This window comes from Arachis hypogaea, chromosome 15 (genome assembly GCF_003086295.3).
Source record: "Arachis hypogaea cultivar Tifrunner chromosome 15, arahy.Tifrunner.gnm2.J5K5, whole genome shotgun sequence".
Classification (NCBI taxonomy): Eukaryota; Viridiplantae; Streptophyta; class Magnoliopsida; order Fabales; family Fabaceae; genus Arachis; species Arachis hypogaea.
This window is the reverse complement of record NC_092050.1, coordinates 8,494,873-8,510,952: the sequence shown is the minus strand read 5'-3', so window position 1 is coordinate 8,510,952 and position 16,080 is coordinate 8,494,873. Positions and strand designations below refer to the sequence as shown.

General features: G+C 36.1%; 1 protein-coding gene across 1 annotated transcript; it reads left to right on the top strand.

Moving 5' to 3' along the window:
* The first annotated feature begins 5,179 nt into the window (after positions 1–5,179).
* Positions 5,180–8,822, top strand: LOC112748631 (PI-PLC X domain-containing protein At5g67130). The gene is made up of 9 exons (XM_025796861.2): positions 5,180–5,405; positions 5,538–5,633; positions 5,753–5,869; positions 5,966–6,103; positions 7,049–7,147; positions 7,264–7,567; positions 7,687–7,910; positions 8,039–8,125; positions 8,339–8,822. The coding sequence occupies exons 1-9, from the start codon at positions 5,235–5,237 to the stop codon at positions 8,531–8,533; spliced, it is 1,431 nt and encodes a 476-aa protein (XP_025652646.1). The 5' UTR covers positions 5,180–5,234; the 3' UTR covers positions 8,534–8,822.
* Positions 8,823–16,080: the final 7,258 nt, after the last annotated feature.

Here is a 16,080-nt window from a genome sequence, read left to right as displayed (position 1 = left end):
CTTCTTTGTGCGGTGATGGTGGCCAATGGTTCTGCTTCTATCCACTTTGTGAAACAATCTATTCCCACGATCAGGTACCTGACTTGTCCTGGCGCCTGGGGGAAAGGACCTAGCAAATCCATTCCCCACTTTGCAAAAGGCCATGGAGAAGTGATACTGATGAGCTCCTCTGGGGGAGCCACATGGAAATTTGCATGCATCTGGCATGGTTGGCACTTTTTCACAAATTCTGTGGCATCTTTCTGCAAGGTCGGCCAGTAGAATCCAGCTCGGATTACCTTCCTGGCTAGTGACCTTGCTCCGAGATGATTTCCGCAGATCCCACTGTGGACTTCTTCCAACACTTCGGTGGTCCTTGAGGTTGGTACACATTTTAATAATGGTGTTGATATCCCCCTTCTGTAGAGGATATTTCTCACCAAAGTGTAATGTTGTGCTTCCCTCTGGATTTTCTTAGCCTCTTTCTCCTCCTTGGGGAGGATGTCGAATTTCATGTATTCGACCAAGGGGTTCATCCAACCGAGGTTTAATCCGACTACCTCAAGGACCTCTTGTTTGTCTTTTTCTTTTACTACGGAGGGTTTCTGGAGAGTTTCCTGGATCAGGCTTCTGTTATTCCCTCCTGGCTTGGTACTTGCCAACTTGGATAGAGCGTCTGCTCTGCTATTTAGATCTCGAGTTATGTGTTTGACCTCGGTTTCTGCAAAGCGCCCAAGGTGTTCCAGAGTTTTTTCCAAGTACCTTTTCATATTTGGGTCCTTTGCCTGATACTCTCCACTTATCTGGGAAGTCACTACTTGCGAGTCGCTGTATATCATCACTTTTGTAGCACCGACTTCTTCCGCCAGCTTCAATCCAGCAATCAAGGCTTCATACTCTGCCTGATTATTTGAAGCTGGGAATTCAAATTTGAGGGACACTTTTATCTGGGTTCCTCTTTCATCCACCAATATTATGCCTGCACCGCTTCCTGTTTTGTTTGAGGATCCATCTACATAGAGTTCCAATGTAGTTGGTTTTTCCTCTTGGTCTCCTGCGTATTCTGCAATGAAGTCGGTGAGGCACTGTGCTTTAATCGCCGTCCGAGTTTCATACTTCAAGTCGAACTCGGAGAGCTCTATTGCCCATTGGACCATTCTCCCTGCAACATCCGTCCTTTGGAGGATTTGCTTCATGGGTTGGTTCGTGTGAGCTTGAAAGTAAGGTCGTAGCCTTCGTGAGGCTACCACTAAGGAGTAGGCGAACTTCTCTAGTTTGTGGTATCTTAGCTCAGGGCCTTGTAGAACTTTGCTGATGAAGTATATTGGGTGCTGTCCGACCTCGTCTTCTCTTATCAGGGCCGACGAGACGGCCTTGTCTGCTACAGATAAGTATAGGACAAGGTCTTCCCCAGCTGTAGGTCGGGTCAGAATAGGAGGTTGGCTCAAGAATATTTTGAACTCCTGGAACGCCTCCTCGCATTCCGGAGTCCATTCGAATTGACATCCCTTTCTCAATAAGGAGAACAGTGGAAGGGATTTTAGTGCTGATCCTGCCAAGAATCTGGAGAGGGCTGCAAGTCGGCCATTCAGCTGCTGGACCTCTCTTAAACAAGTCGGGCTTTTCATCTCCAGGATAGCTCTACACTTGTCGGGATTAGCTTCAATCCCTCTTTGTGTTAGCATAAACCCTAGGAATTTTCCTGCCTCTACCGCGAAGGCACACTTTGAGGGATTTAGTCTCATTCCGTGTAACCTTATGGTGTCGAAGACTTGTGAGAGGTCTGCCAGGAGGTTGACTTCTTTCTTGGTCTTTATCAGCATGTCGTCGACGTATACTTCCATTAGGCTCCCAAGGTAAGAGGCAAACATCTTATTCATCAGCCTCTGGTATGTGGCCCCTGCATTCTTCAATCCAAACGGCATGACCACGTAGCAAAAATTAGCTCTGGACGTGATGAATGATGTTTTCTCCTGATCTGGCTCGTACATCAGGATTTGGTTATGCCCCGAGTAGGCGTCCATGAATGACAAGTATTGATACCCCGAGCTGGAGTCTACCATGGTGTCAATACTTGGCAGTGGATAAGGGTCCTTGGGACAGGCCTTATTTAAGTCGGTATAGTCGACACACATTCTCCATTTACCATTTTGTTTTTTGACTAGCACTACATTGGCTAGCCATGTTGGGTATTTGACTTCTCTGATGAACCCGGCTTCTAGGAGCGCTTGTACTTGCTCTTCTACTATTAGGGCTTGTTCTGGTCCGAGCTAGCGTCTTCTTTGTTGTACAGGTCGGGACCCCGGGTAAACCGAGAGCTTATGGGACATGAGCTCGGGGTCTATCCCAGGCATGTCGGAGGCCTTCCAAGCGAAGAGATCGGAGTTATCTCTTAGGAGCTTAGTCAACCCTTGTTTTAGGGTTTCTCCTAGGTTGGCCCCTATGTGAGTATTTTTTTCCCTCCTCTTCGCCGACCTGTACCTCCTCGGTTTTTCCTCCCGGTTGTGGACGCAGCTCCTCTCTAGCCCTTGCGCCTCCGAGCTCTACTGTGTGAACCTCTCTGCCTTTTCCTCTCAGGTTTAGGCTTTCATTGTAGCATTTCCTTGCCAATTTCTTATCTCCCCTTACCGTTGCTATCCCCGATGAGGTCGGAAATTTCATACAAAGATGAGGAGTGGATACCACCGCTCCGAGTCGATTAAGGGTAGCTCTGTCAATTAAAGTATTGTATGCTGACCCTACATCGATGACTATGAAGTCTATGCTCAGAGTTTTTGATTTTTCCCCTTTTCCAAAAGTGGTGTGGAGGGGCAAAAATCCCAGTGGCTTTATGGGCGTATCACCTAATCCGTACAAGGTGTCGGGGTAGGCTCTTAACTCTTTTTCATCCAACCCTAGTTTGTCGAAAGCGGGCTTGAAGAGAATGTCCGCTGAGCTTCCTTGGTCCACTAGGGTTCTGTGGAGATGAGCATTTGCTAGGATCATAGTTATTACCACTGGATCATCGTGTCCAGGGATTATTCCTTGCTCATCTTCTTTTGTGAATGAAATGGTGGGGAGGTCGGATGACTCTCCTCCGACCTGGTAGACTCTCTTGAGATGCCTTTTGCGAGAGGATTTGGTGAGTCCCCCTCCCGCGAACCCTCCTGAGATCATATGGATATGTCTCTCCGGGGTCTGTGGTGGTGGGTCTCTTCTATCCGTATCATCTCGCTTTCTCTTCCCATGACTATCCGACCTTTCTATGAGATATCTGTCAAGCCGACCTTCCCTAGCCAGCTTTTCTATCACATTTTTAAGGTCGTAGCAGTCGTTTGTGGAGTGACCATATATTTTATGGTACTCACAGTAGTCGCTGCGGCTCCCCCCTTTTTTATTTTTAATGGGTCTGGGGGGTGGCAGCCTTTCGGTGTTACAAATCTCTCTGTATACATCCACTATAGAAACTTTCAGAGGAGTATAAGAGTGATATTTTCTTGGTCTATCGAGACCGAGTTCTTCCTTCTTCTTGGTTTCCCTCTCTCTCTCTTTTGTTGAGAGAGGGTGCCCAGGTCGCCAACTCAGGTCTCTTAACTCAGGTCTCTTAACTCAGGTCTCTTTGGTTTCCCTCTCTCTCTCTTAACTCAGGTCTCTTAACTCAGGTCTCTTAACTTGGCCTCCGTCCGACTTGCGAGTATGAATGAGTGGGGGGTGGTACCTGCAAGGACACTCCGATGCCTAAGTCAGCAAGGGTATTAGCAGGTCTAGAGAGTATTGGGACTTAGAGATACCTGAGGGGTGTCAGGGTATTTATAGTAGTGAGCCAATAACCACCGTTGGAGTAGTGCCACTTTTTTAGGGAGTTAACCGCCCCTTTATTTTAGGAAAGTTAAGATATGGCTTGTGGAAGTGGTTAGAGAGATTCTAGGGGCAGTTACTCATTCAAATGAGTGCTTATCTGCTAGTTAACCCTCGTTCCCGACTTCCTTAAAGCAAGTCGTGACGAACACCGACTTCGTAGTGGCTGATCTGGTGAAAGGTGAGGTCAACCCTTTTGGGTTGGGCCTTTTTACTATGAACAAAAGGCAAATAGCACGTCTCTTTAAAAAAATAATTATGCTATATATCTATGTTAAATTAGTTATTAATATAAAATATATTACAAGTAAATTAAATTTTATATATATGTAAATATAATAACTAATTTTAATAGTTTATTTTAGTGTATAAATAATATTTTTTATATAACTAATTATATATATATTTTTTATATATATCGTTTCTATTTACAAATGAAGCACAACGAATTATGTTAAACATTAATATTATACATCATTAGATTAGATTGATGGATCAAAGTTCGAAGTTTGATGAGTTTATAACTTTATATTAAAAGCTGAATCATATTCTCTTACTAGGGGGAAAGGGCAAGGCGAAATGCGCATTTTTTTAAACTAGTGCTAGGTTCTAAGTTATAAAGCGTGATGACAAATAACAGTAATATTCCCCTAGACATTCCCTATCAGGGTGATGACATTTCTTGCCGATTCACAACTTTAGAAATTGAAAGACAGTGACGGATAAGTTTGAAGTCACAACTCTAAGGTTCTATATTTGCATCAAGCTTGTGATGAGGTGGCAGAAATCCAGAATTTCCTTAAGATTTATGTTTATAATAAAGCTGCCTCCTTGAGTTTATTACTTCGTTTAAGACACCTTAGTACCTTAGCAGTCGGTAATATATATAATGTATTTTATTTTATTCAACTACATTTCGTATTATATTGACTTCTTGTTGATGTATGTGTTTGCTTCTTTCCCGTATTATATATGAAGTTATTACTTAACTTCCTCTCCCTCCCCTCTATTTTTTTTTTTCTCCTTTTGAAAGAAATTATGGCTACATAATAATTGAAGTGACGACTTTAATTTAAAGCCAGATTATGCAACATCATAAGTAAAATGTTGCCTTGACTTTAGGGTAAGTTTATTTATTTGTACTACAATCATAGTATCTTTAACGAGAAGCTTCTTATATCTTATCTTATTAATCTACAAGTTTGCATAATTCAATTCGTGACTCATACTAGCGAAATTTTTCTTAACAACAATAAATATAATTGAAACTACTATTCTCGCTGTTATTTTTCATTATTTCTCAAATTAGGGGGGAAAAAAAAGACTTGTTAATATATGTTTCAAAGGAGAATAATGATGAAATAAAGGGGGAGGTGGTAAATGATAATGTGGGGTTGTGTGATGTTAATTTAACGTTTATGGTTGGCCAATCCAATCGTCACTCACTTTCCCTCCCTTCCTCTTACCAAATCCGTTGGCCTTTCATTGCTTGCTTTCAGTGCCAACACTCTCTAACCCTTTTTTCTCTCTGCACAAACCACAAAACTCTCTCTCTTTCTTTTCCGCAAAAGCAGAATCTGAAAATGAAGGCAAGGCCAATAGTGCTACTACTATTTGTTAGCTACATTTATATATGCATTAAAAATCTTCATGCCTTTCTCTTTCATTTTTTCATCTCAATATCTAACCATTTTCCCTATAATGTTCCATTTTCTCTGCAGAGGTCACAAAGTAGTAGCATTTGTATCCGTAATTTCAGAATCCAGCTTCTGGTATTCGCTATTTGCTTTCTTGTTACACGTTCTTCCGCCCTCAAGGTCATTTTTTTTCTCCCTTCTCAAAATATAATTGCTTCTGTTTTATATATGAATCTCAAAATTTGAATGATAGCAAGTTTTTTTCCCCTTCCCTTTTTTGGGGTATTATGAGTTAGCAGATCGGAGAAACTTGTTCAGACAAATGTGACGCTGGTCTCAGCTGCCAGACATGCCCTGCAAATGGGAACACCCGACCCAGATGTTGTCGGACACAACCTACAAGCCCCACCTCCAAAGTTAAACACTTTTCATGATTTCTGCTATTCAATTTCTTCTGGGGTGTTCAAATTTTGTGTTCATTTGTTCTGTTTTGTGTTTGTTAAAATGTCAAGGTGAAAGGCCTACCATTTAACCGGTATTCATGGCTCACCACACATAATTCCTATGCTTTGGCCGGAGCTAGATCGGCCACCGGATCATTCATCGTTGCTCCGATGAACCAGGATGACAAGGTTGCTGATCAACTCAAAGTAAGATTCTCCTTCCTTTTTTTTTTCAATTATTTCTTAATCATGTAATCTTTATTATGTCTGAGTTGTTTACTAGACTCTGAAGCAAGGGAATTATAAAATTAGAAAGCGAATAATTATGTGCTGCATATGCTAACAAACCAAGAATTGTGACATAGATTCGACCTCCACTAGTATTCTTTTATTAAATTAATCCAATAATGAATTAAGAATATCAGGTATGACAACTAAGATTTGGTTTAAAATACTCAAATAGCCATGCCTTGCACGCATATATTTGTTTGCATCTATTTCCCATGTGAATTACAATAGACATAGTTTAAAAGGGGGTCCATATGAGAGAATGCATGTTGTATATATATGTGTTGGCTTTGAAATAAAATACAGAAGAGTATCTAAACCCCAGTAGTTGTCGGGTACTTGATTGGAGTACCGATGCCATGAAGTTGTCCAATTTAGACATTGGATAGAACAATGTTAAGGATAAAGAAAGAAAAAAGGATTACTATGGAATGACCATGAAAACATGTTCAGCCGGAATCATGTTCTAATATTTGATAATTTATGTATGCCTTAGTTGTCTATGGATTCTTTTTAAAAACTAAAAGAATGGAAAGGAATATTTATTGCAGGGTATCTACATATTGATTTTGTCATGTGTACATTTTTCCTCCATTTTTTTTTGACGAAACAGTTGTATTTTAGGTTCAGCTACAAGTGCAATGAATGAATGAACTAACTAACTCGCTACATTTGCAACATATGTGATCTATCTAAATAGTTATTCACCTCTTAATTTGGAGGATAGCACATTCATGATTGGAGAAAGCAATTTCAGAATCCCACTTTTGGCTCCATAGATAACTAATGCGAAATAGAAAATCCTATATGATGTGGATGACCCCTTAAGCTTGATTCTTCTCATTATGTTGGATTCATTGACAGAATGGTGTTCGAGGATTCATGTTGGATATGTATGATTTTATGAACGACATCTGGTTATGCCACTCTGCTCAAGGCAAATGCTACAACTTCACTGCATTCGTAAGTGCGTGGCTATATACTTTCTAATTTAACTAATTTGATGACAAATCTTAAATCTCTTAATGTGGCTCTAATCACGATGATAATGCACTAAATTTATGTGTATATCTCTGCAGCAACCTGCCATCAATGTGCTTAAAGACATGAAGTCATTTCTGGATGCAAATCCATCTGAAATAATCACAATCATCATTGAAGACTATGTCACTTCCCCCCAAGGCCTAACTAAGGTCTTTAAAAATTCTGGCCTCAGCAACTACATGTTCCCGTTGTCTCGGATGCCAAAGAATGGCCAAGACTGGCCCACCGTGGATGACATGGTACAGAAGAATCAGCGCGTTCTTGTTTTCACCTCTAAACGCGACAAGGAAGCTTCTGAGGGCATTGCTTACCAGTGGACATACATGGTAGAAAACCAGTGTGAGTAGCTTCTCTGAGAAGGCCTTAGTATTTTCTTGGGAAACATGCTTTGCTTCCACTCATTTGTTAGAATGCTAGTTTCTGCATACCAATCATGATTGTTTGTTTGTTAATTTCAGATGGAGATGATGGCATGAAAAATGGTTCTTGTCCAAACCGAGCAGAATCACCAGCAATGAACACAAAATCTAGGTCACTGGTTCTGATGAACTATTTTCCTTCAACTCCAAATCGATCTGCCGCATGTGCTGACAATTCAGCTCCATTAGTTAGCATGATGAAGACTTGCTATGCAGCTTCCGGCAACAGGTGGCCGAATTTCATCGCCATTGACTATTACATGGTAGTTACTTATCCAAATTTTGATCAATTCATTAGTCCTGTCATGCTGGCTGTTAATTGTTAATCACTCTCATCTTAGCAAAAAATGGTTCATGAATTTTATATTGATGATAACAATTATGTTTGAAGAGGAGTGATGGCGGAGGAGCACCAGAAGCAGTTGATGAAGCAAATGGTCATCTTACTTGCGGCTGTGATAACATTGCTTACTGCAAGGTTTAATTTCTACAACCTTTTGCTTAGTTAATTCTGCACTCTAGACCTTATTTGGTAACAGTTTCGTGACAAAAATAAAGACATCTAGATATACAAATCTGTTGAAGAATAAAATAGATATAATGTGAAGTAGTAAACCCTTAACTTTCTTTTTAGTTAATTAATGTTAATAAACCTCAACCTTGTGTTTAACTGAGTATTAATAACCTACAGGCAAACGCTAAGTTTGGCACATGTGATGTTCCTCCCATCCCTCCACCTCCACCTGCTACCGTAGCACCATCCACTTCAAACCAGCAGCCTCAAGATAATAGTGCCTCAAAAGTTGCTTGTAATAACAGAACAACCAAGCTGATGCAATTGGTTGTGTTAACTCTGGCTACCATGACTTCCTTGTCATTGTTCTAGAATGCCATGAGATTGTTCAAGTTTTTTAGAATGTGAAAATTATGTATATTTATGTATGTATGTATGTATTATGTATGTGTACACGTGTTGAGTTTAGTTTGTCCAGCGAATCTGTTGTGTGGATCTGAGTCATTTTTTAACACACGGCAATTCAGTGTTGTATTCTGACTTTTTTTTTTTTTTGATGATTGACATGGACATTTCTTGTCACCTGTGAGTGACCTTCTCTACTGATTTGTACTCTATGACAAGGGATACAAAAAAATAATTGACATTGTTTCTATTCTCAGTTCTTTAGCAAACAAATAATTGGGTTTCCTTTCATAAACTAATTTTAAAATGAGTTTAAATTTGGTGTAATTCACCAACGGACTTTACTAGGTAAACAATAATTTTTGTGAACAATGGGCTTTAAAATTGGCCCAATAAAGTAAAAACATATTACATTTTTAAATTACCCACCTAATTTTAATATTAGAATAATCATCTGTACACTTAGTAAATTGAACATCCGATATATCTATTATTCACATTATTTAGTATTTTCATTGTCTACTTATACTTTTCCATTTCTATTTTTGCTAGGTAGACAATCGTAAACAACGGATTGAAAATTTGGTCCAATAAGGTTAAAAAGAAAACACTCCACCCTAATCTACTTATCTACTTAATATACTAAACTGGGTTTTCCCCCAACTAATGAAGGTGAGGTGTCGATCTCTCGTAACTCTGTTTTCCCTCTAATAAACTTTCCTATTCTCTATTCTAAAATATTTTATAAAAAATATCTTTATTATAATTAATATTTAATAAATAATACATAATTATACTAATTTAGAAACATATCTTGATTATAATTATATCAAATCAATATTTAATGAATTATTAACTACTTATTAATTATCAATTAAAAATACTTTTAATCATTTTAATAATAATAATAATAATAATAATAATAATAATAATAATAATAATAATAATAATAATAATAATTATTATTATTATTATCTGTGGTATCATTTATTTAAAATATCATTTATTGTATATAATTCATAAAAAAATATATTTCACTTTTATTATTGGTTAGAAGATAATTTATTTATATTTGATTAATTTCATTTATTATTATTATCATTATATTTAATTTATAGAAAAATAAATTAATAACCATATTATTATTTATCAATATATTAATATTGATAATGATTAAATAAAAATTATTTAATATTTAATATTTTTATATTATTTATTTTTTATATATTTTGATATATTTATAAATATTTTTTATTATTTTTATATGCTATATGTTTACCTCCACTATTTAAAATTTCTGGATCTGTCACTACTTTTGAGAGTGTTTCTTAATTTATTTTTTATAATTCATTGAATACAATTTATTACAGTAAATTAATTATATCAACTAATTGATTTGATTAGATATTTAAATATCACACGATTTATTATAATTCATATCAATAAAATAATTGTAATTTATTATATCAATTATTTTAATTTATTAATTTATAAGGTACATAATAGCATAGATGATTTGTTACTTATAATGATTAAATACAATAAATACATATTAATTTAGTTAAAAAAATTATTGTCTCATATGTTTTTCTATTTATTTTTTTAATTTATTAAATCCAATCAATTATAATAAATTAATTATATCAACTAATTAATTTAATCAATTATTTCCTAATTTATTTTTTTGAATTCAATAAATCAAATAAAATCAATTATACTAATTATTTGTATCAACTAACTGATTTAATTAATTCTTAAAAATATTTTTATTTAATTTATTTTATTTATTTAAATACATGAATTATAACTTATTAGTTATTTAATTTTATTACGATAAATATCAAATTCTATTTCGAATATAAAAATATAAAATTTTATTCCTTCCATTTTTATTTTACCACTATAAAAGACCATATATGCTAGAAGAAAATATCATTCATTTACCAATTACTCTTTTATTAGGTAGCTTTTACAACAATTCTTTTTCTTTTTATGAGGCGTGTCGCAAGAAGTCAACTATCCTAGACACAAACCACCACACACTCTTCAGCTCCCGTGCTCATCATTCAGAGCAATATATGATATGTTATCCATGAAGCATTTATAGACCATGGTGTTATCATGTATGCATAAATAAAAAAAAATCCGTAATTAAGCTTAAGTCATTTACCTGTTTGTGTGGCATATTATAGTGTGAAATTACTTTCAATTTGTGTTGTGCAATGATATTATGGTTTAATTTAAGCTTTTGTTTTAGAACTGTGTTATGATTTTATCTCATCATTTTCTCTTAGATATCAAGTTGATGTATTTTTATTTATTATTATTGAAACGGATGTGATATAAAATTTGTAAAAAAAAATAAAACTCTCACACTTAATTTATTTTATTGTAGTCTTTTATCTCTTCTATTTTTTTTTATTTTCTTCTTATTCATTTTATTTTTTTTAAATATCATATAATTTATTATAATTTATACCAATTAATTAATTATAATTTATTATATCAGGTAGTTTAATTCATTAATTTATAATATGCATGATAAAATAGATTATTTGTTACTTATACGTTTATTCTTCTAAAATCTAAATCTGAATAATTATATTTTTAGTTTTAGTCATGAACAAAATATTATTAATAATAAATGATAATTAACCGTTCATATTTTTAATCAAAGTGTTTGGATGATTTTTATATTTATTAATATTAATTGTTGATTATTTTTTGTCAATAAATTGTATTATAATTTTATGTTAGTTCATAATTGATTAATGATTAATATTCATGAAGTTATGTTATTCTAAATTTTATATTTTATAAATATTTTATTTAAATATATTTTAAAAATAAAAATGTATTATTTTTAATAATATCATACTTTTACTTTTTTTTAATTATTCTAAATGAATATTTTATCAAATACTAATTAAAGTCATCCTTCCATTTGCTTTTACTAATTTATTATCTAACTATTATATAAAATTAAAATTCTATTAATGAATTTAATATTAAAGTTAAATTTGCTTTTTATTTAGAGTGTTTTTCGATTTTTTTAGTTTAATCAACCAAAACTATTCAATTATAAATAGTCACTTCTATCTTATTTTATATTATTAACTAATTAAAATTACTAAAATTTAATAATACAATTTTGTTTTATATTTTTATATTTAGTTCAATTCATCTGTGCTATATAATAATCATTTTAATTTTTATATTTTATAATGTAATACTACATACATTAATAGTAAAATAACATAGTAAATTTTTACGTTTTAATATTAAATATAAAATTAATATGTACAAAAATTTTTAAACTTTTAAATCAATACGAATCATTGTAAATAATACTTATTTATGGCATAAACAAAAAAATACAGAATCTTAAGTTTAGCATATAAAAAGTTAGGAACATGTTATGTGTACAAATGTAATTGCATAGTATTATTTTTTTTAGTGGTGTAGACCAACAACTCTAATTTTATTTCACATGTCAAATTTTATAAAAAAGTCGTAATTTTAAAGGTAGTAAAAAAAAACAACAAAATTAATAAAAAAATATTTAACTTATATTATTCTATTAATTTATTTAATATATTAAATTATTTTTATTTATATTAAGATTAATTTTAAATATTTTAAAATAAAAAGTATAATTAATTATAATTTGCATCTTAAATTATGTTGAGTACATGATATTCTATTGTACTGCTAAAAGTAAAAATGAGATAACAAATATAATTTTATCTCTTAATTTAGTATATTTATTTATATTTTATACTTTTTTTATGATTAATTTTGTACGGTGTTGGTATATTAAATAAAAATACCTGTTATAATAACAACAAATAAAATAAAATTTCAATCAATAATTTTATATTCTTTACTTTTTTTTAATTTTATTTTGGATTTTAATTTATTACTAAAAGGTAGTGAAATTCTATTGATACTGAAATAAAGTTGCAAAAAGGTCCATAAGGTAGAACAAGTAAAATAATGTGATACCCACATTATAACATCCAAATGAAACAACCTAAGATCTAAAATGTTTATCTTTCTCTTTCTCGTCGTCTATTATATTATCGATTCTATTATATAAAAATCGATTTTTCACATTTAATGATAGAGTCAACGTAGCATGTTTGTGAGAGTGTTTCTTAATTTATTTTGTTTAACTCATTAAATACAATTCATTGTGATGCATTAATTATATCAACTAATTGATTTGATTAGATATTTAAGTATCACACAATTTAAAATTAGGGTAAAAAACTTAAATAAGCCATGGGAAGATAGATATTACACGATTCAGCCAAAAGAAAAATTAATTCACTAATCAACCAATGCAAAATTTAATGTAGTTCGAATCAACTCATTTCGAACTCGAATCCTATGTAATTCAAATCAAGCAATCTCGAATTACATGTAGCTGTGGAACATGCATAATTCAAATCGATGCAATTCGAATTACCATCACACATGAAATCTACATAATTCGAATTGATGCAATTCGAATTAGAGCTAGATAATTCGACACAACTTGATTCGAATTAGCTTGAGTAGGTAACCCTATATAATTCGAATCTTGTTGATTCGAACTATCCTTGTTTCGCCACTAGTAGTAATTCGAATTGACCTGTTTCAAATTACACTAGATTTTGCTATAAAAGGAGTTCGAATCCATCCCATTCGAATCACTTTTCCACTCTCAGACCCCACCAAATTCCAGAGAAAACGATCCAGATTCGCTCTGACAAAGGCTCGAGCAGACTATTTAGCTGATGGAGGACGATCCAGGTAGACTATATCGGTTGGATGGAGTGGCTCATATTGCCGGGGTCATCAACGACGAGGTTAGTGGTTTTTTTTTCGTGGTGCTATATTTTTATGGTTCTGCACATGGTTTTTGTTGGTGGTATTGCATGTGGTTTATTGAAGTGGTTTTGTTTGCGGTTTGGTAGGTGGTTTAATTTAGCGGTGTCTGTTACTGGCTTTGCATGTGGTATTGTTAGTGGTTTTTGTTTAGTGGTTTTGCATGTGGGATTGTTAGTGACTTTGGATGTGGTTTATGTTAGCGATTTACGTTAGCGATTTGTGTTAGTAGTTTTTGTTAGTGGTATTGTGTGCGGTTGATTTTAGTGGTTTTGTAGACAAGTTCTCTTGATGGTTTATGTTAGCGGTTTATGTTGGTGGTCTTGGATGTGGTTTATTTAGTAGTTCTGTATGCAGTTTATGTTAGCGGTATTCTATGCGGTTTATGTAAGTGGATTTGCATGCGGTTTTGGTAGTAGTTTATTATATTGATTTTGTATGTGGTTTATTATATTGCTTTTGTATGCGGTCCATGTTTTGACAGCCCCAGCGTTGCATCTCGAGCATGCGACGACAGCAGGGCATACGACTCGATGAGAGATACGTTCCGTACTTGTAGATGGACAGATTATACCATCTTGCGAGGCTGAACGATAGATGGTTCTGATTAGATGAGCCCCTTGTCAGTGCATTCGTCGAGCGGTGGCGTCTGGAGACGCACACCTTCCACATGCCGTTCGGAGAGTGCACGATCACACTTTAGGACGTGGCGTACCAGTTGGGATTGCCAGTGGACGGGCACTATGTCAGTGGTTGCCTTACAGATTTCTAGATATACATCTAGGGTGGCTGTCCTGCTTGGGTGTGGTTCCAGGAGTTTCTTGGAGTGATTCCTCTTCCGAGCCAAGTTCAGAAGTTCGCCATAAACTGCATCTGGTTCCAGGAGACTTTTGGGGAGTCCCCCGCGGGAGCTGATGAGGAGACTGTGCGGCGCTTTGTTTGTGCATATATCATGATGTTGTTGGGTACTCAGCTGTTTGCCGACAAGTCTGGCAACCGCATTCACATCAGATGGCTTCCCTACGTAGCTAGGCTTGAAGAGATGGGTACCTACAGCTGGGGGTCTGCAGCACTAGCATGGTTGTACCGGTGCATGTGCCGAGTGGCGAACAGACATGTGGTGAAGTTAGCGGGCCCACTTCAGTTACTTCAGTCCTGGATCTTTTGGCGCTTTCCTAAGTTTAGGCCTGCTGGGTATGATACGTGCAGCTGGCCGTTGGCCTCGAGGTACCATACTCAGACTTTTCTATTTCAATTTAAAATAGTTAATTCTATGTTTGCTTCTTATGTTATACAAATCTGTCACACTTTTAATTAGCTATAACACCGATGTGAAATGCAGGTGGTCAGGTTACAACCCTTCCGGTAGCGAGAAGGGATCTAGAGTGCAGATGTGGAGACTGAGAATAGACATGTTACAGGCCAGGGATGTGAGTATACTAACTGGCTATGTTTATTTAATTAATTAAACTTTATGACTTTGGATCATGAATTGGCCTGACAATGTTTGAATCTTTCTGCAGTTTATCTGGATGCCCTATAGCTCCCCCGAGGTACTGCAGGTTGTGCATCCGGAGGTGTTGGAGCCTCGGCATACGGCGATGTGGCGGTCAGTGACGTCACTGATATACTTTGCCGTGATAGAGTGGCATCAGATAGATAGGGTTTTACCGCAGTTCGGCAGAGTCCAGCCCCGTCCGTAGCCCGCCCTGAACATCGACTTTCTGATGTCGAAGGACGGGAGAGGTGGTGATCGTTGCTTCCCGTCGGCTCTTCAGTTATGGCATCTTCATTGGGAGAGCCGTGCGGACCACATTCTTCGGTTTGATGTTGTTGCAGACCCTGGACCCTCACATGACTTCCTGTAGTGGTGGAGTCAGCTTGGAAAGAGGTTCTTGTCACCAAAGATGTATTTGGGGGATCCGAGAGCCGTTCCTATTCCTGTGGAGGCGTCGCAGAGGGGTGCTGGGCGAGTTCCTGACATGGATTGTGTTGACGACGTGCCGGATAGGCGTCGGGTCGAGAGGAGAGCTCGTGTGGGGACACGACGGAGCTAGCGTGAGTGGAGGTGGCTGGACCAGGCTATGGATGAGGGTGACGCGGACGGTCGATGTGGAGGAAGACGACGAGGCCATGGAGGCAGACGGAGAGGGCGTGCTGCGGCCGACGATCACGGTGATCATGGTGACAATGACGACGATGATTAGCACAGGCCCATGGGGGGGGTGGGATACTGGAGGGCATGCTGCAGTTGGGGGTGTTAGTCCCCATCATGAAGGGCATAGAGGTGAGTGGTACGGCTCCGGTATGGGTGACGGGACAGTTCAGGATGATGGTGGACTTGGATCAGGGCTGCTAGGCGATTACTTTGTTGGTGTCCCCGCCGATGATCAGACACTTCAGGAGAGTACGCCATGGGTTAGCCTGTAAGATCCGGTTAATTAACGGCTAATTAACCCATAAATGAGAATTTATTCTAGAAAGCCAAAAATGTTATTTTTATGGCTTAATATGATAGAGGAAATTGAGACGAGAATTTCGGTACCAATTTTATAGAAATCGGACTAAGATTGGACCGAACGGGCCAAACCGGGCCAACCGGACCCAAAGTGGGCCCTTGGCCCAACTAAACTAAACCAAAA